The following is a 25,558-nucleotide window of genomic DNA, read 5'->3' as shown; positions in this document are numbered from 1 at the left end:
ATTGCAACACCATCAAGCAAGTCCCGTTGCATAACCTATCTCTGGGGGCAATATTGCGCAGCAACATTATTGGACAACCCTCTTTTAGATTGAGTCGAAATGGTGGCGGCAGGTAGGATCAAGTGAGTTTAGGTACTCATTTGGATACTGATTAATATTTCTAGGATTATTTGCATCTGCCTCATCCAACTTGTCAGCAGCTAGAAAAGTCCTAGTTTCTCTTGGGAACATAATGTAAAAAGTCACGCATTAATGGCATTGACATCATCATTCCTCAGAAAAGAATTGTCCGCTTCGGTTAAATAGTCGGGGTGACAGTAGAAGTATCATCCAAATTAGGATAAGTAGCAGAAATCAGGTCCTGAAGATGTGTGCAATGATGGATTGTTGAGGGTAGCTCAATAACCGCTTCAGGATCGTTTCCAACCTGATGAGATAAAATGTGAAATAGAATATTATGAGAATTCTAATAGAGGAATATTATAAATTAGGACATGAATGTTCGTACCTTTGTTAAGAACTCCTACAAAAAGTAAATTCTCATAAGTTCCACGCTCTAATCGCATGTTCTGTACCAGGGTGGGAACACTGACGTGATTCCAAAGAAAAGAGCATTGCTAGGAAGCACGAACAATTTGCTCTCGGGACCCTCTGGGTATAATTGGCAGGCATTGGCGGAAGTCACCACCAAGAACAACAGTGATTCCCCCAAATGGGTTGTCATTATCTCGAATATCACAAAGTGTGCGATCAACAACTTCCAAACAAAACTTGTTTTGCATCGGGACCTCATCCCATATGATTAGGTTAGCTTGTCTGAATAAATCAGCTTGTGGTGAACGCTTACTGAACCCACATACAGAGTTATCCATAATATCTAATGGGATGCAAAAGGTTGAGTGAGCAGCCCGACCACCGCCAATAGTAAAGAAGCTATTCGGATGAAGCCACCATAATAGCAATGTGTCCTTGAGTACGACACGTAGCAGCAATGGTGTTATAAACAAAAGTTTTTCCTGTGTCGGCTGCTCCATTCAAGAAAAATAGTCGTCCGCTGTTGTGAGCTCTTGAATCTTCACTTCACTATATGCAAAGTGTTGCTCAAAGATTTAAGTGGATGGCATTGGCATGTGCCTCTTCATTGTGTGGGTCAAACTGAAATTGCCTTTGCTCCCATATAAGTCTGTTCCCAACAACCAAGCTCCAATTTCTAATTGGGAGCAGCATTGTAGGAAAATGAGCAAGAGTTCGACCACCTGACTCGTAGAGAATATCATTTAGGAGAAATAAGCCATAATCTTGTACCTGGTCATCTATAGGATGAGGAATGAAGAACATGGTTTGAAGCTTGTATGGGAGGTCATCACAAATGCTTTCGCAAAATTCATTCCATAAGGCTTCAGGTTGCACCGGATTGCACTCCGTGAGAATAGTACAGAAAAGTCGACGAAGTTGATACCCAGTTTGCATGATTGCAGCCTCTTGTAAACATTGCACCCATTCGCTGTCGTCTTCAAGAAGTTCACACATAACACACGCTTCTTTGAAAGTACGAAGCGGAGGACCATTTCCAATTCTCTTTAGATTATCAAAGGACTGCGGACCTTTTATAACAGTTAGAAGTAATCGCAAATAAAACCGCTCACCAGAGTTAGGACTTGCAAAGTACATTCTGCCAATAGCAGGTGCTTGAGTCCTTTTTGTCCATCTATGCCACCTTTTACTCCAAACATAATGTTCTGGAAATTCTTGATATGTAAGCCCTCGTGCATCAGGATCTGAAGCACACCGCTCAAAAAATGCAGTTAGAGTTGACTTTTGTTGCTGAGCCCTTAAGAGAATAGTATCCGTTGATTCATTAGGATTGTAAACTACTCGATGCATTCCAGGGAGATGAAGTGCCAATCTCACAACAGCCGGCTTCTCTTGGTGAAGAGAAAACCCGAACAACCTCCAAACCGCTTCAGGTGGCCCGATATATCATGCATCTAAATATTGTTGTATCTCATCCAAGTCATTGAACACCACTGTTGTCCTATCGTGTCCTTTGAATATGTACTTGTGAATGTATTTGACACAACGTATCCCGGCACAAACTTCGACATTAATATGGCAATCGAACATCTTAGAAAGATAAGGATTGTATGGAACAACATCTCTATTATCAACTTCATGCCCTCTAACATTATATTTCTTGCAAGTGTCACGATGACGGTAGATAGGATATCCAGTATTATCCATGGTCGTAACATTTTCGAAAGCACGGGGATATTGACTTTTGCAACGCCTATTTACCATACATGGACAACTTGGATTTTTTAAGCCACATGGCCCATGAACCATACATTTGATAACATTGCGAAACAATTCAGGTTCAGTATCTGGATCAGGAAATTCAGCACAAACAATGCGGTCAACCTGAGCAGGCACACGAATCTTGTCTTGATGTCGAAGATATATAAGGGAATGCATATGTGGTAGACCACGTTTCTGAAATTCAATTGTGTAAACATGTGCAACAGCAATACCAAGCACACCCTTGTCTCTGATCTCTCTCATTAAGGCTCTTCGCTTTAGTTCAAACACACGGGCTACCACTTCCGGTCGATCAGTAGCAGTTTCGTTCTTCTGCAAGGCCTTAATAACTTCCTCCCAATGTGGGTTCGCAGTCATGGTGAGGAATATATCTGGATGGTTGTTGAACCGAGTTATAGCCATTGAGTCCTGGAATATCTCAAACATATGCCTTGGACTGCCGACGTATGATGCTGGTAGAACTACGCGCCTTCCAACTTGATCTGGATTTAAGGTTTCTGCTGGGACATCAATGAGATTTTGATATAATTCAGCACGAAGTACATCTTGCCTAAATATGTAGTACCATAATCTGTTCTGTTCAGTGGCAGCCTATGCATCAACTAAGAATTCCTGAAACAGTTTTTTCCCTCGCAGAATAGAAAAATATTCATTGGGGCGCTGAAAAAGCAGATAAGAATAGAAGTCCATCTGTGTGAGGCGGTCAGCAGTGGTGGTTGAAGTTGAGGGGTCCGAACGCCTCAGATCTGGTGACCACCCAAGCTCTCCACAAGGAAACATTAACACATAGTGCAAGGTAAGTATGCTGGATGACATTCACTGATATGAACAAATTCATTTCCCCCTTTAAGATAAATCACAATGTCTCGCATACTGTCCCGCTCACTGCCATCTCCGGGTAAAATAACCGCAATTTCATCAGCTAATGGCAAGTTGTAGAAGGCGGCGCTGTCGATCGACCAGAATGTAAATAAGCATGGATGTTGAGATTTTCATCATTCCCAATAGAAGCCGATCTAAGAACTTCATATGCATGTAGGAAAGTGTCAGAGAAACGGTTATATTGGAGCATAGTTTCGTGCAGGATTCTAAGAACATCTACATCCAGATTAGGATTCCGAAGCTGCCGAATATCCAATGCTGCACTTGGATCATAAATATAGAGTTGAGAGTATGTTGCCTGTCTGCCTGGATCGGGAATAAGAGCTCCTGTTCGGTGCCGTAGTTCTCCATGTATAGTGAAAGGTCGTGGACCTCAACCAACAAAGACACGTTCATCAGCACCTAGACTTGTAAATGCAAACGCCTGATTGTATTGTCTTCTGTACTTTCGAAAAGACTTTGACTTGCGATCATCTCCCTCGTACAAAGCTTTGAGGGCAACAGGCAATGTTTGCAATGGAGGCATTTGTATTTTTCCTTGCAAACAGCAAGTCCCAAACCGAGGATTTGCTAGCGAAGATCTACTCAACCGTTCGTCTTTCCAATGAAGTGCATGGCAGAAAGGACACTGAACATTCATTTCCCCTAAAGAGTGACATCCTTGTTCAATTGGATAGTTAAGAACATTAGAAGGAAGTACATCATCTTCATCGTCTGTCATGTCATCATTTCCATCATATTGTTGTTGTCTACATAATAGCGAATGTGTCAGCAAAGTAGATGAAGGTTAACGCGTCAGCAAATTAGACGAAAATGCAAATAATGATCAATGTTTCGATAAGAACAAGCGTATACCCTGCATTTTGGTGATGCGATGTTGAAGGACCATTTGATGTTGTTGGATGTGGTATCGCAGGAAGAAATGATGAGGTTGAAGACTCAGGGGGGCATACGCTGTAGAGAATACATGTAAGAGTTGACTGTAAAAGTCAAGATCATACAGGTAACAAATAATTGCATATTTAAATACCTTGCATTTTGATGACCCATTACAGAATTAGTCTGAGCACGTGATGGGAGGACATCTGTAAATAGCCTTACAGGATTAAGATGTCCCACAACTCGTTGAAGATATTCAAAGGAACTGAGTAGCTCGAATCCAGGAATAGGTGTAATAGGGCTATGGTGAGTTGGGCGTCTCACAGCTTGAGGAGGAGTACGTAGATTTGGAGGAATGATATTTTGTGAGGACCCGGGCAGCCGCTGGAAACCGGGTAAGACTGGTGCGGTAGATTGTGCGAACAAACAACGCGAGTTATTGTTTTGTTTAAGGTTTTTTTTCTCGTTCCCTTCTAGCACGTTGTGCCATCATTCTTTTTGTTAATATCTATAGCAAAGGAAACAATATGAAAATCTATATAATAATAGCTATAAATGTGTTAGAGTAGTGACAACAATTTGAAATTTCAAAAATAAAATCAATAAAAAAAAACAAGACAGAAAGTAAGAGTTCTATAGTAATAATACAGTTTGGTGGAGAAATAATTGTAGAGGATGGTAGAATAAAACACATCGACAATATGGGAAGTTCAATTCAAGTCGAAGGGACTGCACCGCATCTACTAATTTGAAGAGAGGGAGGAATGTCAACCGTTGGGCTCTGAACAATTAAGAAATATAAAATAAACAAATAAATAATAGACTTAATTGCAATCACGAGGTGACTGAAGTAAGACCTGGAAGGCACGAGGTGGCTGAAGATTCAACCTATCTTGAGGGGGAATGTAAATACGTCTTTTTTGGTTTGAAGGTTCCTCAGACGGGTGCATTGGGCGCTTGCCCTTATCCACATTTGGTTGGTTGGGTTGCTTAATAGAGATAAATCAGAAAAGATTAAGTTAATACTAAGCAATATAGAAGAAGGAAAAAAAAAATTAATAAGTAGGAGCAACGGACATCGCACAAGTACGAAGGGTAGTAAAATTCATAACAAAATAATAGAAAAGTGTGAGAAGTTGAAGTAGTACCCGAAAGGCAGGTGGTGGTTGAAGGGTCAACCTATCTTGGGGATCGAATTATGGTTTTCATGGTTCGAGGATCCTCGCGTGGATTCATGGGGCGCTTTGCCCCCGTCCGCCATTTGGGAGGTCAGGAAGAAGAAGGCATGAACGTTAGAACGCATGAATATGTCTAGCTTACATCACATAATTCAAATTAAGGTACACAATCGAGAAGCATTCTTACAAGTACTTGGATGTAAGAGTGAAGTCCCAAAGATACTCGTGGAACTACGGAAGGCGAAGTTCCAAATATCTTGCTACACGCTCAATCCACTCTGAACTACGTAGAAGCACATGACAATGGCAATGGTAAATTCAAATTCAAGAAGAAAATCATAAAAGTTTCTCAGACATCCATAGAGCATAATGAGTTGGTGAACTGTTCCATATGAAGAAAGTGTAAGTCACTCCAGTAAGAATTAAGTTACAAAGTTGCACAAAACTGTCAAGTTACCGTGAATAATAAAAAGTATGGTAGGTTTCTTTAAGGATTTGCATTTGGCAGGTTTTAATACAAAAAAAAAAGTATGCTGTATCAAAGTAGGCCCTGCTTGCTTCCACTATTGCGACACAACAATAGACACCACATTCAAAGCCAAATTATCTTTTCTATTCCCAGAAACTAAACTAAACATGGTAAAGATTCAACACTAACAACACTAACAAGTAAAATTTCGACCAAACACAGCAATATTACATTTTCTAAACATGGTAAAGATTCAACACTAACAACACTAACAAGTAAAATTTCCGAATTTTCTCACGTGTGACCAAACACAGCAATATTACATTTTCTTGGGTAAATATCATGAGAAGATTAAGGCCCAAAATAAGCTGAAATGAAGGTACTAGGTTGAGAAGAAGAAATGAGAAAAAACAGGCTCAAACGTAGTGCAATAAAATGGACGAAAGTTGACACTCACAGCTCTTGGTGGCTCCTTAACTACAACTTTTCTATAGCATTATTAAGAGTGAATATCCCATGTTCCTGTTGACAAGAAAGACAATATTAGCTAACCAGTGGTAAAATTTCTTGAAGTGTGGGTCTGCACAACAAAGAAAAATGTAGATTGGCAAGTATTAAAGTAATATAGTAACACATGAAATCAGCACACCATTCACGCTTTTTGTGCCTTAAACAAAGAAAGGGACTAAACATGCTTTTAGTGTTTCTAATACTTTAATATGGCTGGTACATTTTAACTTTCCCCCAACCTACACTTCCACAGTCTAGACTTCAACTGAGAGAAAGGGAAATATGGGAGGATCAAGAAGGAGGTTAAAGGAATCAAAACCAAAAGTACAAATAGGACTCCCTAAAACTAAAAGAAGAACCTTCACTGAACAATTCCGTAAACTTTGGTCGAATCCACTGTTGGAAAAGTGCTACAAATCGGCATGAAGTAAAAGCTAAAGAAAGCGAGAAGAGAGAGAGGGCATCAACTAAAAACAAAAAGAGAGCAAGAAGAGAAAGGCTGTCGAGAGAGTTAGATTATATTGAATCTAATGAGGGTGGATTGATAAGAGCCCAAAACTATAGTTTTAACCCTATAACAGTCATACTATTAGACCAATTATGTGAGTAATAATTAAGAGTTAATACTGATTACGTGTTTTTATGCATTTCAGGCTTCAAAGTCCATTATGTGCAGAAATGTACCACTTTAGCGAGATAACGGAGCAAAGGTCGGTTGCTGAGTTCTGTGATTAAAGGCCAAGATTCAAGAAGAGAAAGCATTTCTAAAGCCCGGTCAAAAGCTGAAAAGTCGACGCGGGCAGAAACAGCACTCAAAGTCAGCAGAACTTCCGAAGGCCGTATCTTTAGACTCAGACCTCGGAATTGGGCCTACCTTATGTCAAAACGACCGGCTCGGAAAGAGCTTTCCAATGGTATAAGCCTTGACCCAATCAGAGGAGTAAAAGTGGACGAAAAGTCTGTTGAAGCCAACTGCAGCTGAAGAGGCCTTTTTGGACTGAAAGAATTGGGTTTTGGGCCTGATTCTCTGGCCCAAAACATGGCTCCAAGCCCATGCACGATTTTTGGATCTGAAAACATATAAAAAAAAAAGCTTAGCTCTTTGTTAATGGTAGCTAGTTAGACCTAAAACAATAGATAATTCTAGATCTAGTTTTCATTAATTAAATTAAGATTAGTTTAAATTCAATTCTTGTTTTAGATTAAACTCTTAGAATCATTGTTCTTAATTAGTTTGATAAATAAAATAGCTATTTGTCAATTTTGATTTTTGTCATTTCAAATTATAAATCTAGTTTTAATTCTTGTTGATTATCATTTCTGAGTTGTTAAATTAGATTGAAGTATTGTTAGTTAAATTAGTCAAGTTAGAATTTTGATATGATGTTTAGTTATAATAATATGGGAAATGATGGTTTGATGAATCAAGGCTAAACCTCCATTAGAGGGGTTGATGAAGCCTTGATGAAAGCTTAGTTGTATAAGTGTAGAATCGTTGTAGAGTCTATTCCATTCTAGAAGGTCGTGTTTCGCCATGAGAATGGGTAAACGACCTCACATGCTAGTTATAATTAGTAGAAATGCCATGTTAATTATGAATTAGAACGAGCAATCCATTACAGTAAGAACGTAATGATTGGATTACAACAGTCTATGCTAGGTGATTAAGTTGGATTCGAGGTGGAATCAATTCCCCTCTAATTCTTTATCTAGATTCACATTCAGTATTCAGTATCATTTTGTTATTCGTAACTTGTTAATTTCATTCACCTCGTAGTATAGAATTCCCCTCGTAAACCTCTCATTAGACTTAAGACCAATTAGTTAACTATGAAATCATTCCATGCTAGAGAACTAAGAGTGGAACTAATTTGTTACTCCACTCTATTTCGATAGAATTGAGAGTAGAAAACTTGATAAATATAGACTCGTAATAAGCTTTAGTTTACTTACGTTCTGAGTTTCATCGTTCATTTCGTAGGTAAATTTATCTTTTATCTTTTATCAAATGGCGCCACTGCCATCTTAGTTTCACTTTAGCATTGTTTTCATAGTATAATTAGTCATTTTAAGTCCCATTAAACCCACCCACCCTTGTTTGATTCATACCGTGGTTGTCCGTTTCAAATATTGAAAGTTCCGTAAAAATTACACTAAGCGCATCGCTTCAAACGCCTGAAACCTTGAGTGCGACCACCCCCCCATATTGAGCCCCGACCGCCCTAAAACATTGTAACTTGAAGTTACACGCGAGAGCGCATCACTAGCTAAGCGAAATGCACCTGCATCTAAGCTAAATTTTTCCGGATTTCTACTGGTTTGTTTCAAACCCGATTTTTAAGTTTTTCGTTGTTCTAACTTGTTATTTACAATCAACACGCCAGAACAAGACGCTATTCATAAGCGAAGCAAAGACGCTTATCGGTATTCCTTTCTTCCATACCTCGCGATCTCCGCTTAGAGGTTTATACTAATATATCAAGATTGTTTGGAGTGTTGTGTTTTAGACTTAGACTTGCATGAGATTAAGGTCCGGTGGAGAAAAACACCGAACGTAATTAACCGTCAACGCCAACAAACAAATCTATCGAGTATACCAATCACTACACCTCTAACTACTATCCCACCAACCACACCCCACATAATGGTTGAAGAAAGAGACTCCTCTCTCCTACTTTTACAAAGCCTTGGCGATAGCCCCTAAATCTTGCATCATTCTAGCGACTCCCGATGGGGATTTTCGAATTCCCCAAACATATTTAATTTGTTACCCGTTTTCCATGGTTTAGACCATGAAAAACCTTACCAACACATGCGTAGGATTGAACAAGTCCTTACAACATTCCATCATCCTACGGGTTGGTGCGGAACAAATTAAACCGGTGGTATTTTCCTTCACCTTAGCCAATAAAGGCGTCTTTGGTTAACCGCCCAAAGCGCTAACTCTATGGACTCGTGGGCTAAACTTGTTCACCAAGCTTATAGAACATTTTACCCACCCCTAAAGACGGATGAGATGCTTTCCAAGATTCATTTTTTTCCGGCTGTAATCCTCATGAATCATTTTCTCGAGGCTTGGAATCATTTCACCGACCGCTTTATAGAGTGTCCACACCATAACCTAAAAAAAGACACATTAGTTCGTGCCTTTTCAAAGGATTTCAACATCACCATAAAAAAGTCCTTGACATAATGAATGGGGGTAGTTTCCTAAGTAAAGGAGCCTCGGAGGCTTACAAATTTTTAGAAGAGCAAACTAAACGCAATAACAATTGGGGGGTAGTGATGATATCCCCCGCTCTGCTAGTTCTTCTTCAACAGTTAAGGCCGCCGGTATGTTTGAGATGAAACCCGATCCTCAAAATCATTAGTCAATGTTAGAAAGACATTTAGCTGCCTCCCCTCTATGGAGGCTTAGTAGTTGGAAGTGTCATCATAGGCCAAATGTCCATCTATTTAATGCCATATGATACAACTCTAATGTCACATACAAAGGAAACTGATTTTGGTGAAGATGATCCCTAATTATTGCCCCTAAAAGCCACTCAGCACAGTTCATAGCAAAGACATTCATTTATAAATATAGGTGTTTCGAATGACAAAGGTGACCTAGATGATGCATATCATTATGATTCTTTCTATCAAAACATCTTTTTGAATGCATTGGTTGCTCTGATTCAAATGTTGAATCAGGTATTCAGGTGGATGCAAAAACAGCGCTGGTACGTTGCGGATAATGGTGTTTATTCTAAGTTGATATCGGTGATGGGAAAGAAAGGCCAAATACGGATGGCCATGTGGCTCTTCTCAGAGATGCGTAACAGTGGTTGCCGGCCGGATACATCTGTCTACAATTCACTCATTTCCGCTCATCTGCATTCCAGAGATAAATCCAAGGCTTTAGCAAAAGCCCTTGGATACTTTGAGAAGATGAAAGGCATAGAGCGGTGCAAACCGAGCATTGTCACGTACAATATTCTCTTGAGAGCTTTTGCGCAGGCACGCAAGGTGGATCAAGTCAATGCATTGTTCAAAGATCTTGAGGAGAGCATCGTTTCCCCTGATATCTATACTTATAATGGAGTGATGGATGCATATGGAAAAAATGGGATGATTAGAGAAATGGAATCTGTACTTTCGCAAATGAAGAGTAATCAAATCAAGCCAGATGCCATCACCTTCAACCTGCTGATTGATTCATATGGGAGGCGACAAGCTTTTGAGAAGATGGAACAAGTATACAAGAGTTTATTGCGCTCCAGGGAAAAGCCAACTTTGCCCACATTCAATTCCATGATCACAAATTATGGGAAGGCTAGACTTAAAGATAAGGCTGAGGCTGTTTTTAAAAAGATATACGAAATGGGTTACAAGCCAAGCTATGTTACTTATGAGAGTCTCATCACAACTTATGCTTTATGTGATTGTGTTTCAAAGGCCAGAGAAATATTTGATGAGATGATGGATTTGAAAAAAGAAATGCATGTTTCAACTCTAAATGCTATGCTTGATGCTTACTGTATGAATGGATTGCCCGCTGAAGCAGATCAGCTTTTTGAATATGCTCATAAGAATGGGTTGCTTCCAGATGCCTCAACTTATAAACTTCTGTACAAGGCCTATACTAAAGCTAATATGAAGGAGCTTGTACAGAAATTGCTAAAATACATGGACAACAGTGGTATAGTTCCAAACAAGAAGTTCTTCCTGGAGGCTTTAGGAGCCTTTGGATCTTCACGGGCAGGATCAGAATCTAGTCGTGGTGCAACTGGTGCAACTACTCAACTAATCGATAAACAGAAGCACAGTGCAAAGGCAACCTGAATCATCTCTTGATTTGCATTTTCAATCTTATAGTCAAGTTGAAGGTTTACATACATCTAAACCTGTTTATGTTTTAGCGAAACCATTTTCTATGTTTTTAATTTTCCGCATGTTACCAAACACGTGACACATTTCAAATTCCTGGAAAATGTTTTATTTTCAACCATTTTCCGTGAACCAAACGTAGCCATTGTCTTTAGATGTTGAACTAGTGTATGTATTTTGTTGCTATATGATATCGATGCTTAAACTTTTTCTTCTATGTTCTTGCATTTACTGTCATTTTTCTTGTTGTTGTTCAGATAAAGCTTTGATTTTCTTGGTCTGTGTTACACTTTTTGAAAAATTTATTTTATAATGTGACATAAATATGAACTGTAATTTGCTGGTTGACATGATGCATGCACTTTTTTGAGAAAAATGAAACACCCCTTTCATTTTTAACTCTTGCAATTGTCGAGACGGTTAAGTAGCTGGTTTTTCGAATTAGTGTATCTTTTAGTAATTGGGTTTACGACTGAGTGAGGTCTGAGGTTTTATATTTGGCTTGGATGTATATTTATTGGATTTTCAGGTTATGACAGGATGTGTGTATATGAAATATCGAAAATACAATACAAAGGAGACTCTGCCGAATGATTTTTAGAATGTGATGTTTTATAGTTGGTTTTAGTAAATAGAATATAGTTGGTTGGTCCGTATCACGTCTCAAGTTTGTTTGAATTAGAACTTGGTATATGTATGAATGTATGTGGCTTTTGGATATTATAACTTGGTAATTTATCCGTTCTATTAAGTGAAGTTATTTAATAGAATGTTGTGTTGTTTTAATGTTTAAATTCAATTAGTATATGTTTATGTGTGTGTGCAGTCTGTGTGAGTGGTCTGTGTGCGAGTGCTGCTGGTGTGTGCTGCTGGTGTGTGTGTGTGTGTGTGGCTTGCAACATATTGAAGTCCAGTATAGCAAGTTCAATCAAAACTGGATTCATTTTCTCTTCTCTCTGATATGCATCAATGTAATATCTAGCTTCTAACCTAGGCATTCTCCAATGCAGGGGAAGCTCCAAGGCATGTGTCACTTCTTTAGCTAGGCTAGGGTGTATATTTTCATTCAGAAGCTTCAAATGTTTCAGAGTGAAGTCTTTGGCTTCATGTAAAGTATTTTCATCTTCGAAACAAAGGTGTGAAGCTTCGTATAAACTTAACATTCCCTTCACATCCTAACACACGCTTTGTCTCAAACATAGTACTAATAACGCCTCCTTTTTCAACTCTCTCATTCATTTAACTCTCTCTCTCTATCTCTCTCGTCTCACACCACAGCAGGTTAGTGAACTTTGTATCAATTTGAATATCCATCTCCATTAGTTAATTGTTTAGCTTTAATTGTGATTAAAAAAATATGATTTATTTAGATCTATGTAATGTTTTATTGTTATTGAAATTAAGTGAAAGTTGTTAATTGACTATTGTTAATTGGGCTAATTCTTATGTTACTGATGATGAAATAGAGTCAAGCAGGATTGGTGATGTTCATGGGGAGTCTGGAAATGGGATTATGGTTGGGGTTGTTGATGACGACGATAGAAATGAAATCCAGCTTGATGAGGAGTCACCGGATGGTGTGGTATGTAATTTGAAGGAGAGGAGAATGAAGCTTCTGTTTTGATTGTCGATGGAGAAACATTTCCATTGGTTAGTGCTGAAATAGAGTCGAATGGGAGATGCGATGCTGTTGTTCATGAGAAGTCTGATAATGGGGGTTTGAAAAAGTTGGAATTGGTAGAGAAAGTTACTATTATTGCTAAATCTTCTAATTTCAGTCAGACCTTTTCTGCTGAAGTTACTTCTCCGGAAGAAGATGAATCTGGTGGACAGATCCTTTCTGAAGATGCCCTCAATAGAAATGGTAGTTGTACTGCTGGTGTGCATGGAGAGACTGAAAATGGGGGTTCTAGGTTGGAATTAGAAGCGAAGCCAGCTATACTTGCGAATTCTTCAGATGCCGACAATTTTGGTTCTGATGATATTGTCTCTTCCGAAGGAATTGAGTCTATAGAGAAGATCTCGGAAAGTGACCAGAGTTGTGAACTGAGACAGACTGCTGCTCATGTGGATACCTTTGTTAAGGAAGAGATTCAGACTCCAGAAACAGAAAATGTAACCAATGTTATCTCTTCTTATGCTAATTTCAGAAACAGAAAATGTAACCAACTGAGACAGACTGAAGGTAGTTCGAATGTGGTGGAAAAGGAGAGTGAATCTGAATCGGATGATGAGTTTGAAAAGGAGGAAGCTGAAGAAAGACTGAACTCTGATCCTGATGGATCTGGTGATGAGGGGGCTGAGCACTCCGAAAGTGACGTAAAGGGAAGTGAATCTGGAGAAGATTCGGAAGAAGAAACAAGAAACCATAATTCTGGTTTGAAAGGATCATCAGCAAAGACCACATCCTCAGCGAAAGATAAATCCAAGAAAGTAACAACTGAAAAGAAAGAAACTCTAGTCAAGTCACCTAAAAAGGTCCCAATGATGAACAACTCTAAGGCCAATGATAGCATTGGTGAAAGTCCAGTTGTCTTCTCCAGGAGGAAGAAAAGTGAAGAAACAACTAACAAGAAATCCTTCGCTCCATCGAAGTGTTCTTCTAAGGAAAATGACAGTATGGAGAAATCTGGGAAAATAATTTTGAATCTTGATTTTGTGGTTCTTTGTTAAGTGAGTTAGGATAAACTTTAAAGGTTGGTCAAAATGGAATAGAAGCTTGGTTCAGGCTTCTTAATATGTCAATCTGCAGAATGAGTTTTCTTTGTCTCAAATTTTGAGAAAAAAATAAATTAAAATAGTAATAATAGAATGCGTAGTTTAGTTTGACTTGATTATTTACTTTTGGTAGTCCATGTAGGTGAGTAGAGCAAAATCTTTTGACTAAAACCTGATTGTCTATAATTCTTGAAGGTAAAAAGAGTGCGAAAGGGAAGGATAAAGTTAAAGAGGCATGTGCTCCAACTGACGAGGAACTCAGGAAGGTGATCTATAAGATTCTGAGTAGATCTGATTTGAAGACGGTACACTTATTTTTTTTTATTCACCCATTTATATGATAAACTGCTCGCCTGATATCATTTTGTGGTTATCGTGACTGTACTGTCCTTATTGCCTGTGAGAACTTCGACTTAATTAAGTCTTGATTGTAATGATACAAGAGTTTCTGTTGAGAACTTCCGATTATTTCCTTTGTTGTTGCTAAGTATCCATGTTCTGTCTTTTGGTTTGCTTGTTGTGTCAAGTAGAGCACCTTGTCGTATGTTTTCTATTCATTTAAATTTATGATATTGCTAGTTTATGGAGAGTTGAATCCTGTCTGAAGTGAATTGATAGGATTGAACCGACTTTTAACTTGGCATTTTAAGAGAATCTAGTTATGAATAAAATACTTATTTAAGCATAAACTACGTAAGACTTTCCAAAAGAGGTGAAGAAGGAACTAGGAAGAGGCACCAATTGAAGTTGATCTATGGATGGCTATTTAACCCGCCTACTGAGCTTACTTTTAAGAACACATCCCATGTCTTCTTCATTTCTTCATTCTGACTCGTGTTAATTTTTTTTTTAACTGAGTTCTGAGATTCTATTCCATATAATTTTTCAAATATTTCAGGGCAATGGTACTGCACTTAAAGATATACCTAAAGGTATTGTTTTCTGAACTCTTGTGCTTTTGTTTTTGTTCTAGACTGTTCTTTGCTAATCATTTACCAAACAAATTACCTATCATATAATATATCAAACATCTCCATTTCCATGAACATTGATAAACACATGACCTAGGTAAAGCAAAAGCACATTAATGTAGTAATGATAAAATCTGTTTTCCCTGCCACCTTCTCATGCCAATGTAGTGCGATAAATGTCCTTCTATCCTAGCAAGGACATATAGACTCAGTTTCTGGAGAGATGGGTTTACGTGGTTGATAAGTGATGAGTATTGTAACTGAAGAATGAAGAAGACATGGATGGTTGTGTGTTTTGTTAGTTTTTATGTTGGTTTACTTTTCACTTTGTCTATTCTACTTATCTGTGGTTCTCAGTCTTCTAGTGTATCAGTGTATTCTTTTTCAACGCAGTGGGCATGTGTGGAAACTATTCTCTGGTGAATGAAAGGAGTAAGCGTTTGTTTGCTTGTTTTATATACCATAGGAGCATGCTGATAAACATATATAATTAGCTAGCCTTCGCACCTTAGATGGTTTTGAAGAACACTTCAATACTACATACTAACTTTCGGCATCATCTGTTTATCGATGGAAGAATAAAATTGGTTATAACAGTCTTAACATATTAACTAAATTCCCACCTAGGAGGGAGTCCACGCCATCGATATTAGAATTCTGGACTCTCCGCAGTTATAGGCATCCAAACACATTAGAATTCGAAATCTCACCAAATTTGGTTAGGGTGAGAATTCTCATAGTTTCCAAAACGCAGTCATTTCCATGAAAAAATAACAGATAAATTTTGGGCCACATACCCCCCTCGGCCCAGAATGTTCGCTCTGCTCACTTGATTCAAATATTCCCGAAGGAAAATATAAAGTAAATGAGCCATCATACAATCCTTCTCGTGTAAATTTCGTTATATAAAAAATAATAAACAATAGAAATCTAAAAAAGCAAAACCGCTAAACTGCGAGCTTCCATAGCATAGTGGTAGTGCGTTCGCTTCGTAAGCGAAAGTTCGCAAGTTCGATCCTCACTGGGAGCTTCTCTCAATTTATTAATATCTGTTGTTTTTTATAATTTTGTTCCCCAGAATTATGAATGAAATCAATGGACTAATACTACCTGCAAAGTGATTATTGTTTCAGGAACAATGGATATTCCACTGCCCTTGGACAGACTATCTTTCCCATCACCGAGTAGTGATGCCACCACACTCGATGCTGTTAATAGGTAAAGCTTATATTATATTAGTTTTTTTACACCCACTTTTATCATATTTATGAATTACAACAACTTGAATTACTTCTTAGAAGCATTTTTTTCTTGGTAAACTAGAGACCAGACATGCGTTGTTTTATTAGCAACTGGAAGCTTCAATCCTCCTACATATATGCACTTACATTGTTTGGTAAGTTCACTTATATATATTGTGTTTATTATTTTGCATATGCTAAAAAATCTTGTTCTGACATTCATTCTGTTCGGATCCATACAGTTCTTCCTTAATGTGTAAGTTTTCAAGTTGTATTCAAAATTTTAGATAATGTCACTAGATACTCCTGCGTTACAAGTTACCTTTAACACTTATAATTTTCTGAACTAATAAAAACATGAAATACTGTTGGACGGATTACCATTCTCTTTAACAATATTTACAAGATCACTTGTCTGTTTGGTTTAGGTGGAAACTGCCAATTTTCATCTCTTAACGAGAAAAAAGTCCAATAATGTAGTTATGTACCTGTCCTCCTCTTTTCTGGTGTAGTGGTATGTATACATTTTATTTATGTTAGCTGAAACAATTCAAATGGCCAAACATAAAACTTGCTTGTGGTATGTTAGATCAAGTAAATTTTCATTCATGTATGAACAAATTGTCTGCAGAAATGCCCACTTGCAAAAGTGTTAAAATTGTGTGTGTGTGTGTGTGTTTTCTTTTCCACGTTTTTGTGGATATATTTTCTAAGCCATAGGTTACATTACTCGTCTACCTCACTACACTTCTGGATTTCATTGGTTTTTCAAATTGTATGTAAGTTATCAATTCCATTTAGAGATGACACATATGGCCTAAACAAATTATCAAATTTGCCTTGGGACACCAGTCTTTAACTCTCACTGTTGTCATATCAAACTCCGCTCTTCCATATTTGTCTATTGCAAACTTGTCACCGAAGCAAGAGCACAGAGATGCATGCAGATAACTTTAGGGTTATACTACGGGTTAAAACCACAGTACTCTTACTAAAAATATAGATTCATTGAACAAACTTAGTTTCTCCAAATTTTGTTAAAATAGAAATTCTCAAAATTAAATATTTAAGCCTTATTTGTTAGATGGAAGGATTTCTGTCAAAGTAAGTAGACTCAGTCAGTTTACCAAAAACAAAAAGTAGACTCAGTCACTCGAGAAAGGAAACAACTTTATTTCTTTGATAATTGAGTACACAATTGGTCAGCTTGCATAGAGGTTCCATGGTTTTATTGGCATTAATGTGGCTGGTTGTGACGTCCAGCATGTTGGCTAGCCCACGTCCACACTCTCACTGCTGCTTGGCGTGTTCTAAAGGACGTATGTGGCACGACAAGCAGAAAGCAGCAAGAGATGACCTTCCAACTTTTATATAATCCATAAATTTGTGTTTCATATTAGTTTTAGAATGCATAAAGAAGCAAATGTTGAAACATGTCGATTGAGTTTTCACCGAATCAATTACTTAGTGACCTTTTGCTGCAAAAAACTTGTTCACTCATTGTTGCTAATCCTGAAAAAGTATGCATCAACCAATTTTCTTTATACAAGAATTGTCGTGGCTAACATATGTGAACCATTACAACTTGTTTGAGTGCACTTTAACCCATATTTCTTAGATAATAATACTTTTATAGTTTGTGGATATATGACCTGTCAGAGTAAAATATGATATTTTTTGTTTACTTTTCTGAAACTTCTAGTATGCATTTAATTAATTCACTCATGTACAGAACTGGCAAGAGATGCACTAAGTTTGGACGGTTGTTATGTTCTTGGAGGCTATATGTCACCTGTAAATGACGCATACATGAAAAGAGTATGTAGCCATCTGTTGCCAGTTATCAAAGCAATGGATTAAAATTTCATTATGATAACATACAAATCTTCGTCTGTTTGTTTTTTTTCTTTTTCTTTTGAGAAGTGTTATTTAGGTTTTATGCATTTCAAAGGCACCAAGTGCAGTAGTGGTTGCACATTGTGCCTCTTATCTCTAGTACCTTTGTCAAAAGGATGTGGAAAAGGAATTAGGTATTTTGGTCTTTTGAATAAGCGTCGCTCACTGATAGGATCTCCTTCTAAGCAATGATTGTGATTAAAGGAAAAAATAATGAGGACAAATATTGATGGATTTGGGGTACAAATTTTTATGAAGTTTGATGAATTTATAGGAATCTTATTTGAGTAAATATGTCACAAATGCCTTTTGGCATTGAAATGAGGAATGATCTCGTTTAAAAACAGGCTTACCAATCAAAAAAAAAAAAAAGAATGAGGCCTCTTGAGGTCATAACCTACATTATTTTTTTGTATTAAACATAATCGTTTATTTTATCGTACATTTTTCTTATCTCAGGTTTTGCAAATTTTTTATTTACTGTACATTTTATTTATTTAATTTTCGTTCTACGTGTCGCAATATTGAAGCCACTATTAATTTCGCGTATTTTATAGGGCCTGGTATCTGCTGAACATCGACTTCAATTGTGTGAACTAGCATGTAGAAGCTCGTCTTTTGTAATGGTGGATTCATGGGAGGTAGTTAATATGCAAAGTATACTTTGATTTCCGTTTTCTATGACAGTTATAGTCTTTTCTAGGTTTATGAATAACCATCTTTTTTTTCCTGGTTGTGTCTTGAAATTATATTAGCAGTATGTATCTGTTTGTCGAGTTGTCAACCTTCACAATGTCCTACTTTCATATTCTTTTTCTTTGAACAAATCTTGGAGTTAGACAGACCCCTACATTAATATCTTGGATAAAGCTTGCCACTCTATCATCTACGGTATTTCAAATCCAGAGGAGGAAATAACAGTTACTATCTAGTTCATTGCCAATACTAGCTAAGTGATATGTTGCCTATTGGTTTCCATATAGTGATGGATACAGGCATTAACGGAGCCACATTAGAGTGACCTGGGGCACGTGCTCCAGGTGAAATTTTGAACACTAACTAATACTATTGCCTTGCTACTGATAATTTAACATTAATAATTCTATTGCATTGCCACTGCCTTGTTTCTTTTCATGTAGTGGACTGTTACGAGCCGTTGTCTTTTTAACTTGTAAAACACATGTCAGGGTTAGCTCATATTAGGTTATAAACTTCTACAGAAACATGTTAAATCCAACTACACATGATTCCTTTTAAATCATTTTGTTCACTATAATATTCAACTTGATAAATTTACAGTTTAATGCTCGATTGATCACATGGGGCCTGATTTTAGTGCAAGTTAAATCCTGCATGATCGACTCAGCGTCCCCGCTTTGACTCTTTTAAATCATTTTGTTCTTTTGTAGTATTCAACTTGATAAATTTACAGTTTAACGCTCAATAGTTCACATGGGGTCTGATTTTAGTGCCCAAGTTAAATCCTGCATGATGACTCCGCGTCTCCACTTGACTCGTCCGAAATTCTCATTTGAGTGGTCACCCGTGAAAGCAAGTAGTAGGAACTACTCCACTTCAAATTTTGGTAGTTTTAGTTAGATTCATACTAGATGATAACTTTATAAAACCTCGCAAAAAAAGACTTATATTTGAAGAGGGAGAAAAAAGCAGTTACTCCGCAGGGCTACTCCGACTCTCTAAGTACCCCATGTGTAAAAGTTTCCTGGCTCCACCCATGGATACAGGCTTACAGTTAAGGCATGTAACCAATGTGACAGTTCATGCATAGCTGCTACTACTTAGCACAATAGCAAGGTAGATTTTCTATCTTTCTGACTATGTTCATTGCCCTCATACAGTCAGTTTCAACTATGATTCTCTTCTGGTTTTGCTTGTCGCATCCTCTGCGTCCCAACAATATGGCATATAGTTCTTGGTAAATGTCTGGTTTGATATCCTTCAAAGTTGTGTGTGTGGGTCAGGAGAGTATTGCCCTCTTCATATCTTATAATTCACCAGCATCACATCTGCATCTGTAATTGCATCATAACTTTTACTTCCCCAATGTTACACTTGAATGCTTGATCCATGACTACTGGATTAAAGTTCACATGCTTGAACTCCACCATAATACCAAGTCTATTAAGAATGATCTTGCTTGACATGATCCCTGATACTACTTAGTAGTCCTGGTAGCTAGGTTTTCATTTCTTTCATTATGTTGTCACAACATGCCAAGGTTGGCTCGAGCTCCTGAACCTTCTGGATTTGCGGTCTTTCCAAATAAAACATAGTAACACAGATGAAAGCATTGCCTATTTCAGGCTTTTCAGAAAATATATCATTCCTTATACAGATTTGCATCAGCTTCAACAAATCCATGTTAACATTGTTGTCACATACCCGAATTCCTGGGACCTGTTTGATGCTAGACCAAACTGCATTGCTGTAGAGACAACTGAGAAATAGGTTTTTCTAGTGCTCCATTTATTGATTGCATAGACAACTTGAGGTCTGAATAAGCATGTATTGGGTGGATATGTTGCCTGCAAAGTGTTCCCGTGACGTAAACAAGTGTCTTGGCATAAGTTACTTACCCCGTACAGTGGTATACCAGCTGACTTAATTCTTGGAATCCGTAAAGTATAGTAACAGATTTTGAGCTTCTTCAAATAAAGTGTTAGGTACCATATCCGTGTCCTGGATGTCATAAGTTCTTTGTTGTATCCCATATCAGTGTCGCCATGTCTTCTATGTTAATGACTTTCTAGAACTAGATTTGCTTCCAAAACCAATTGAATTCTTCTATGGGTAGAAAAAAAAATAGATTCTTCAACTGGAGGGATACATTAATCTTTGTATTCAATGGAGAATAACACGTGTTTTTGTGTACTAATGTCATGTTATTTTTCTAGAAGATAGGGTATATTTCTTACTGTGATTTTAATCTGAAGTTTATAATAATTTCACATTACATTGAAAATTAATTAATTATCGATAAAGCTTTATAATTTATTTGCAGGCTAAACAAAGTAATTACCAAGCGACCTTAACTGTTTTGGCTAGAATTTCAAGTTCCGTTTGTGAGAGCAAATCAATTCCTAGAGGTAACTTATACCAATTTTGTGCATTGAGGTCCATAATCTTTCTTTTCGATGTATACTCTTACATTGCATGTACTTTTAATCTTAAGTAAGCAAGAGAAATGCAAAATGCAAAATGCAAATTTTCGGTCTTCATAATTCCTTGTGCATGCTAAGAAATAGTGGTGTGGCGATGGTTAGGTTCTAGACAATTGGACTTGACATTCATGATTTTCTCACTAAATGGACCCTGTAACCGGATTGATTTTCTACTTGGCACAAGTTAGTTTATTGACATCCATAATCCAAATCCAACGATTCTAAGAAGTTAGATATTATAGGTGAAGGGGAGTTTGTGGTAATGAATACTTGAGACACTGTTGTATCTTTTCATTGACTAGTGTGGTTTTCTTAGAACAAGTTTGGTAGATCTCGTGCAATTTATATTTATGACATTGTTGTCTTATTAGTTGTTTTTCTAGGAACAAGTATTGTACCTCCAATATTGACAACACCTAATTGTAAATACGATTAAATTTGAGGTGTCATTTATCGTGGGATATGCTTGGTACATAATGGGAATAGTCTGTTGCTTTCATTGTGTGCCTGGTGAAATTTTAAGACTACAATTTGTTTTGTGATAGAGTCCCTCAGGGTAATGCTGGTCTGTGGTTCTGATCTGCTTGAATCGTTCAGTATTCCTGGAGTATGGATCCGTGAACAGGTACTTGAACGTTTATGAAGGAAAGAGTGGAACTGGTCTCAAATAAGTAGATCTTTCTTAGATTTTTTTTCCCTTGGAATTGTTCTTGGCTTGATTAAAAAATTTCTTATTTATTGAGGGAAAAGAGGTGAGGGCTAATGCTAATTTTTTACTTTACATATTGAACAAATTGTTATTTTTTTTTCATGTATGCTAAAAACTTGATTAAGTTGTTCTTATTCTTTAGGTCAGGGCTATTTGTAGAGATTATGGTGTTGTTTGCATAAGAAGAGAAGGAAAAGACATTGAAAGGGTAATTTCTGCTGATGACATTTTGAATGAATATAAGGTAAGAGGAATATTTGGTTATACTGCGCATTGTTGTTTCGTTCTAGCGTAATGTATGATGATTCATCAATAAATCACAATTATTTAATTAATAAAAATAATATCATCCATCTATGTACTTATTAATACACTTCCAGTCCATGGGTGAATATTACCAGTGTGAAGTCTATAGAGGAATGCAGTCTAAAAATTTGTTCCTATGATTTTTTTCCCCTCCAGAATAACATCAAAGTTGTCGACGAACTGGTGCCAAATCAGATAAGTTCAACAAGAGTAAGGTAAATAATATTTACTTTATTCACTGAAAACCAGCCAATAAACTGTATAAGGAGTCTTATATTTGTCTCTCATTGTAGGGAATGCATTTCGAGAAGGCTGTCAATTAAATATCTAACCCCAGGTGAAGTAATTGAGTATGTCAAACAACAATCTTTGTATTTGGATTCAGCGAACAAATGAGTTATGTGGGCTATCAATCATGGTTCAGACCTTTATGATTAACCCATGAATTGAATTTACAGACTTTTCTTACTAGGACGGTGTTGTTAATGTGGGCGTAGGCATTTCTCGTGAAACAAACAAGTTACTAGGTGTGCTGGTAGTGTGATTTTGTACAGTCTCTTTCATGTAAAATACGGATCTAAATCTACTGCATGCAAAATGTTTTTATATTAATTATTTTATTTGGCATTGATCTGGACATAGTGTAGGGGAAGTACAGGACCAGGATGGTAGGTTCCATCTATAAATTTCTTATACTAGGGCAGGCTCCGGGGCTCCAGGCCTGATCACTGAAGGGTTTTTTTTTTTTTGAGAGAGAGGAGAGGGGCAGTTTAGAAGACGAGTTTTCCTTGATTGTTCCTCCTCTGTTTTCAGTGTTCTAAAAATCGGTCTGGGCGCTAGGCGGTGCCCAACTGACTTGCCTAGGCCCAAGTCGTTTAAAAAATAGGCGTACCAATTAGGCGGGTTAGGCGGACTAATTGGCCTCTAGGCGGTCCAGTCAATTTTTTTTTTTTTTTTTTTGAATAATTAAATGTCGAAAATTAAAGACCCGTGTAGTCTTGAGATTTGAATGAGTTTAAAAGACTAAAGTCTAATATAAATTATATGCCACTATAAAAAAGAGTATGTTTTTATATGAAGTCGATATTCTTCAACTATTACACATTTTTGTAATAAGTATTTTAGTTTGTGTTTATTTTTTGAGTTGTGGTAAATGATTTTGTTCATTTTTTGTAGTATAGGTGTGTATTACTATATATATTATAAGATATGTTAAGAAAAAAAACCGCCTAGCCCGTCTAGGCACTGCCTAGAAAGCCTAGGCGTTAGGGACTCTCCCACCGCCCGACTACTGCCTAGTGTTTTGTTAGAACACTGCTGTTTTCTATCCTCACTTTAGAACCTGGGCTCACCTCACCCTCATTGCTATGCAATTAAATGTCTAGGGAAGGGACATTGTTGCTCGTTGATGGAGCCCATAACTACCAAACCTCGCTGCTGCAAGTGAATGCCCCTGGGATCTTAGAAGCATTATGAAATCCCCCAAAGTGAGCAACTCTTAAATTGCATTGAGCAGGGGAGAGTAATACTCTCGCTTGAACTAACTTTTTTTATCATTAGAGCTCCCTATTCATAACAATTTTCCTTCTGTATTATAAGAGCTAAAAATGCGCAAAATTCAGTTATTAATTTGTTCACAACCATGGAATATTATGTCATTCAAGGATGCGTTTAGAACTGACTTTCAAGAGTTTAGACTTACTTGGAAATTTATCTATTATTTTTTCATGGAAATGACTGCGTTTTGGAAACTATGAGAATTCTCACCCTAACTAAATTTGGTGAGATTTCGAATTCTAATGTGTTTTGGATGCCTATAACTGCGGAGTCCAGAATTCTAATATCGATAATCTCTCTCTCATGCCTCTCCTTCTCTTCTCTACCATTGTTAAAACCTGTTTCAAATGAATGAAATTAGTAAAATAAACCTGCAAATGAAGAGACTTTCTACCCTGTATGCAGTACTCAATTTCTTCGTTTAAGAGTCGTTTTAGCCAAACAATAAGAATCAGTGAAATACAGTTATCCAACATTTTCACCCTTCGAAATCATGACTCTGGATGACTGATCGTAGGAAAATGAGTATGATTTAATGAGCATAAGAAACTCAAGAATCTCTTGGTAAGCTGATTAATCGATACAACTGGCGACAAAAGTCACAGTCACCCAAACAAGTGAAAACCGTGAGGGAACAACTTTAAGAGACATAGGAAACAAACGTGGAATTTTTTTCTGTACTGAACAAGCTATAACATATATATCTTCCTCTGTTGACACAGATATTGTGTCCTATCCCTTACATTATTTCCTTGTACTTCTTCACGTTATTCTTCCATGCTCATGTAATACTAAACAATTGAAAACCGTAAGGGAACAACTTGAAGAGACATAGGAACCAATGTGGAATATTCTTCTGTACTGAACGAGCTATAAAATAGATATCTTCCTCTGTTGGCACTTGGCACCGATATTGTCTCCTATCCCTTACATTATTTCATTGTAGCTCTTCACGTTATTTTTCCATGTTCATGAAATGCTACTGATTAGATGTGTAAAACATATAGGTGCCTATGTCTCTTCAAGTTGGAGGTCGGAAACTTGTTGAACTTGCAGAATTTGGATCTCGAAAATAGCCGTTTGAGTGGGCAAATACCACCTTCACTTGGCGGTCTTCGGAGCCTTCAATTCTTGTAAGAAGGTACACATGGTTTTACTGTTTAGCCATCCCTGAGTCATTTGCACACCTTCCCAGATTGATCAGAGTGTATGTGATCCCACTCTTAATAATACTCGTGTCGTGGATGTAGGATATTGTTACTGAAACTGAAGTGGCATTTAAAATCTAAATTGCATGATTAGGTTGATCCTGTAGCTGGTATTATCATTATTACTTTAGACGGTTCACTTTGTTAGATAATATGTTATTTGACAGATGTCGAAACCATTCTTGCAGTCAGCTAGATTCCAACCGTCTTAGCGGTCAAGTGCCTGCTCAATTGTTTCAAGTTCCAACATACAAGTATGAACACTGACACGTTATTAATATTACTCATTGTTCGATTAAGTTCTTGCCCTACTACACTACGAATTAATTTATCTGGTAAACTTATGAATAAATTGTTTTCATATTATATTTTGTCTTAGAAAGAATTTCCATTTTCAAATGATAAACCAATAGGAGCACGACATGTGTCCAACTAACTAATGAATTCGAACTATAGGTTTGGACTCGACTAAGGCGCTCACACCCATAACATGTAGAGGGAACATAGACGCACGCCTATGACACTGACAGACTCGACTAATGTTCTACATCACTCTCCCCAACTGAAAAAAATTCGTCATCGAATTTCTAATCAACAAAAACTTCAGATAAAGAGAACTACGTCTACAAGCTTTAGGAAATTGGCCAATGCCCCAGCTGAAAGGAAT

The 25,558-nt window shown here is 37.3% G+C and overlaps 3 protein-coding genes, 1 non-coding gene and 1 pseudogene across 7 annotated transcripts in view; 4 read left to right on the top strand and 1 right to left on the bottom strand.

Moving 5' to 3' along the window:
* Nucleotides 1-1,101: 1,101 nt before the first annotated feature.
* On the bottom strand, nucleotides 1,102-1,884 carry LOC147474489 (uncharacterized). Its single transcript, XM_086585093.1, has one exon. It carries the CDS (start codon nucleotides 1,882-1,884, stop codon nucleotides 1,102-1,104), a length of 783 nt encoding a protein of 260 aa, XP_086441219.1.
* Nucleotides 1,885-9,716: 7,832 nt separating this feature from the next.
* LOC147474488 (uncharacterized) lies at nucleotides 9,717-12,699 on the top strand. Of its 3 annotated transcripts, XM_086583820.1 has the most exons (3): nucleotides 9,739-9,838; nucleotides 9,928-11,102; nucleotides 12,114-12,282. In XM_086583820.1, exons 1-2 carry the CDS (start codon nucleotides 9,830-9,832, stop codon nucleotides 11,056-11,058), a joined length of 1,140 nt encoding a protein of 379 aa, XP_086439946.1. In that variant the 5' UTR covers nucleotides 9,739-9,829; the 3' UTR covers nucleotides 11,059-11,102; nucleotides 12,114-12,282. The 3 variants fall into 3 exon arrangements, with proteins under 3 accessions (XP_086439945.1, XP_086439944.1, XP_086439946.1); XM_086583819.1 differs by lacking the exon at nucleotides 12,114-12,282 and adding an exon at nucleotides 12,570-12,699 and having other exon boundaries at nucleotides 9,717-11,102; XM_086583818.1 differs by having other exon boundaries at nucleotides 9,720-11,102.
* Nucleotides 12,700-15,750: 3,051 nt separating this feature from the next.
* Nucleotides 15,751-15,822, top strand: TRNAT-CGU (transfer RNA threonine (anticodon CGU)). Its single transcript has one exon. It is a non-coding gene; the product is annotated as a tRNA-Thr (tRNA).
* Nucleotides 15,823-16,529: 707 nt separating this feature from the next.
* LOC147474486 (nicotinamide/nicotinic acid mononucleotide adenylyltransferase-like) lies at nucleotides 16,530-22,757 on the top strand. Its single transcript, XM_086583821.1, has 8 exons — nucleotides 16,530-16,547; nucleotides 17,766-17,851; nucleotides 18,487-18,570; nucleotides 20,952-21,036; nucleotides 21,657-21,736; nucleotides 21,963-22,064; nucleotides 22,283-22,341; nucleotides 22,420-22,757. Exons 2-8 carry the CDS (start codon nucleotides 17,819-17,821, stop codon nucleotides 22,520-22,522), a joined length of 546 nt encoding a protein of 181 aa, XP_086439947.1. The 5' UTR covers nucleotides 16,530-16,547; nucleotides 17,766-17,818; the 3' UTR covers nucleotides 22,523-22,757.
* A 1,679-nt stretch (nucleotides 22,758-24,436) lies between these two features.
* Nucleotides 24,437-25,558, top strand: part of LOC147474482 (LRR receptor kinase SERK2-like) — a 62,602-nt pseudogene continuing 61,480 nt past the window's right edge. The window contains exons 1-2 of the transcript XR_015209657.1: nucleotides 24,437-24,816; nucleotides 25,080-25,145. The product of XR_015209657.1 is annotated as an LRR receptor kinase SERK2-like (transcript). The remainder of the gene's footprint in view (nucleotides 24,817-25,079; nucleotides 25,146-25,558) is intronic.

The sequence above is a fragment of the Coptis chinensis genome, chromosome 9 (assembly GCF_015680905.1).
Source record: "Coptis chinensis isolate HL-2020 chromosome 9, ASM1568090v1, whole genome shotgun sequence".
Lineage (NCBI taxonomy): Eukaryota > Viridiplantae > Streptophyta > Magnoliopsida > Ranunculales > Ranunculaceae > Coptis > Coptis chinensis.
This window is presented reverse-complemented; position numbering and strand designations above follow the sequence as displayed.